Source organism: Amphimedon queenslandica, unplaced genomic scaffold (genome assembly GCF_000090795.2).
Source record: "Amphimedon queenslandica unplaced genomic scaffold, v1.1 AMPQUscaffold_10732, whole genome shotgun sequence".
NCBI classification, from domain to species: Eukaryota; Metazoa; Porifera; class Demospongiae; order Haplosclerida; family Niphatidae; genus Amphimedon; species Amphimedon queenslandica.
Genome location: NW_003549015.1, coordinates 3016 through 5246, shown reverse-complemented (window position 1 = coordinate 5246; position 2231 = coordinate 3016). Strand labels below are relative to the sequence as shown.

General features: G+C 36.8%; 1 protein-coding gene and 1 long non-coding RNA gene across 2 annotated transcripts; one reads left to right on the top strand and one right to left on the bottom strand.

The window, feature by feature from the left end:
- Nucleotides 1-569: 569 nt before the first annotated feature.
- On the top strand, nt 570-1152 carry LOC109589909 (dynein heavy chain 5, axonemal-like). Its single transcript, XM_020005891.1, has 3 exons — nt 570-626; nt 671-772; nt 976-1152. The coding sequence occupies exons 1-3, from the start codon at nt 612-614 to the stop codon at nt 1144-1146; spliced, it is 288 nt and encodes a 95-aa protein (XP_019861450.1). The 5' UTR covers nt 570-611; the 3' UTR covers nt 1147-1152.
- A 365-nt stretch (nt 1153-1517) lies between these two features.
- On the bottom strand, nt 1518-2225 carry LOC109589908 (uncharacterized). Its single transcript, XR_002189007.1, has 3 exons — nt 2103-2225; nt 1897-2037; nt 1518-1554 (listed from the first exon to the last, which is right to left on the bottom strand). It is a non-coding gene; the product is annotated as an uncharacterized LOC109589908 (long non-coding RNA).
- Nucleotides 2226-2231: the final 6 nt, after the last annotated feature.

Genomic DNA, 2231 nt, shown 5'->3' with positions numbered 1-2231 from the left:
CCTACTACTTTTCCATTTTTAATGTTTTTTATTTACTTGTTTCCATTCTTTTTTTCTTAAATTAATAAATTACATTCTGTTTTCAGTGTTTTGATTATGTGGTTAGGTTAATGATATTCATGCTAATCACATGTGCATAAATTAAAATGGCGTCAAACCACAAACCCACACGGTGCTCCAGCTGGAATTTGTCTTCCATTGTTCTCTGTCTTTGCTTCTTTTTGAAGCCACATGTCCGGTCCTTGACTCAAGCACAAAGGAATGATGTAAAAGCCAACTCGAGCGATTCCCTGGCTTAAAAGATTTCCGTGTTGATAGAAGAAGATGAAAGAAGAAGAAGAAGAAGAAAAAGTCTGAAGAATTTTGAGAAATTTGAATTTGGGCCTATTCTCCAGAAATGCTCCCACTACATTACAGTCCACTTTAAAGGTACCAGGAGAATCGCTCAGTGAAGGAGAGCTCATCTAAGCCATTTATAAGGCTGTACAACGTAAGATAAAAGAGTTATAAGTGTTTGAAAATCATAAAAACAGCCGCCATCTTGAAAAATCAACCTCAATCCTACATATAGGCTACTGCCTATATAATACATACAGAACCTACTTGATGATATGGACTTGAAGAAGGTATTTCAACTAGTATTGGTATTATGATATATGTACATGTATAGGGTCCTTCATGGAGTGCTGTACGGTACATGATTGGTGAGATACAGTATGGAGGAAGAGTCACTGATGATTATGACAAACACTTACTGAACACTTATGCTAAAGTTAGTATCTACTATACTGCAGTCATTAAACAGTACTGGTGGTAGGGTATTGTCATGACTTGCTGCTTGTAGAGATATCTAATGTAATCAAAATAATATACAATAATAATTATTTTGATGTTTTCATGCAATGAAGACTGTTAGTGTTTCATGGACTTATACATTAAATCTGTCCTCATTATATCCTTCTCTTGTTCATGTAGCTTTGGTTTGGTGAGCACATGTTCCAACAAAACTTTAGATTCTGTAATTGCAAAGTGTTTCCAATCCCAGTGTTCAAGACAGTCGAGGATTACATCAGTTACATTGATTCCCTTCCCATGGTCATCACTCCTGAAGTCTTTGGAATGCATCCTAATGCTGACATCACGTGAGTTAATGCTAGCAATACTTCATGACAACTTACTGTAGCTAATAATTAAAAAGATTCAGTTTAGCTAATATTTTGAAATGGTTCAAGTGCAGTTAGATCTCATTTATTGCAGTAATTGCATCTACTCATGATCAGATGCATGGTATAGGTGTTCCCAGTACTGTGTACTGCTCATGCTCAGATCACCTGAATAAAGGAATGGAGCTACCTTTAATCAGGATTGGTAGGACTAGGTGTGGTTATTGATGATGATCCATCCAATATTGTATCAACTTCAAGATCATCAATAGTTATATATTAGGATTGTTCCCAGTAAAATTGTATTGAGTAGATGAACCATTAATATTGCTGTCGTTAACTATAACTTTATAATACTTTATACATTGTTGGTTCTGTTGATTAGAATGAACTAAAAATTACAAAAGGTTTTATACTATATACCCATGACATTAATAATGAAAGACAGGGAGAGAGAGAGATTACAAGATAGAGTTAATCGTTTCACAATACATTATACTAAAGTATGTCCACTCTATACTACTGGAGACAGGGAGGATTGATGTCTTTGTGTTGGTTTCAAGGTTTTGGTTTTGGTGGTATTAGAGGAGGAATATCCAGACCACCTAACCTATCCATGATCAGCTCTTGAGCAGTGGATTTCCTCTGGAGGAGAGAGAGGGAGGGAGAGGGAGAGGGGGGGAGAGAGATAAAGGGTGTGTTACTCCATACAGTATAATGTGTATTGCCTTACATTTCCATTTACTGCTGCATAGACTACTCTTTCCTCAGTGGGTGGTTTATTCTTTGGTGTTCTCTTACCAGCTGCTATTGATAGATCAGCATACAATACTTTATGAGGAGCAGCTGGAGGAGGAATGGGAGGAGGAACAGACTAGGAGGAGAGAGAGAGATTGGATGTATAAGATACCATTACATGTACATGTACATTATCATTACTTTGTTGTTAATTGATGCATATACCACTGGTTGTTCTTGTGTTGGTGCTGCCTGAGGTCTCTTCCCTTTAGCAGCAATAGCCAGATCAGCATACACTGGCTTATGAGCTGATTCATCAACTAACACCTA

What these genes read in the sequence shown, in the direction of transcription:
- LOC109589909 (XM_020005891.1), top strand. An exon ending in TACTGAACACTTATGCTAAA is followed by an intron (nt 773 to 975) that starts GTTAGTATCTAC and finishes TTGTTCATGTAG; the next exon opens with CTTTGGTTTGGTGAGCACAT.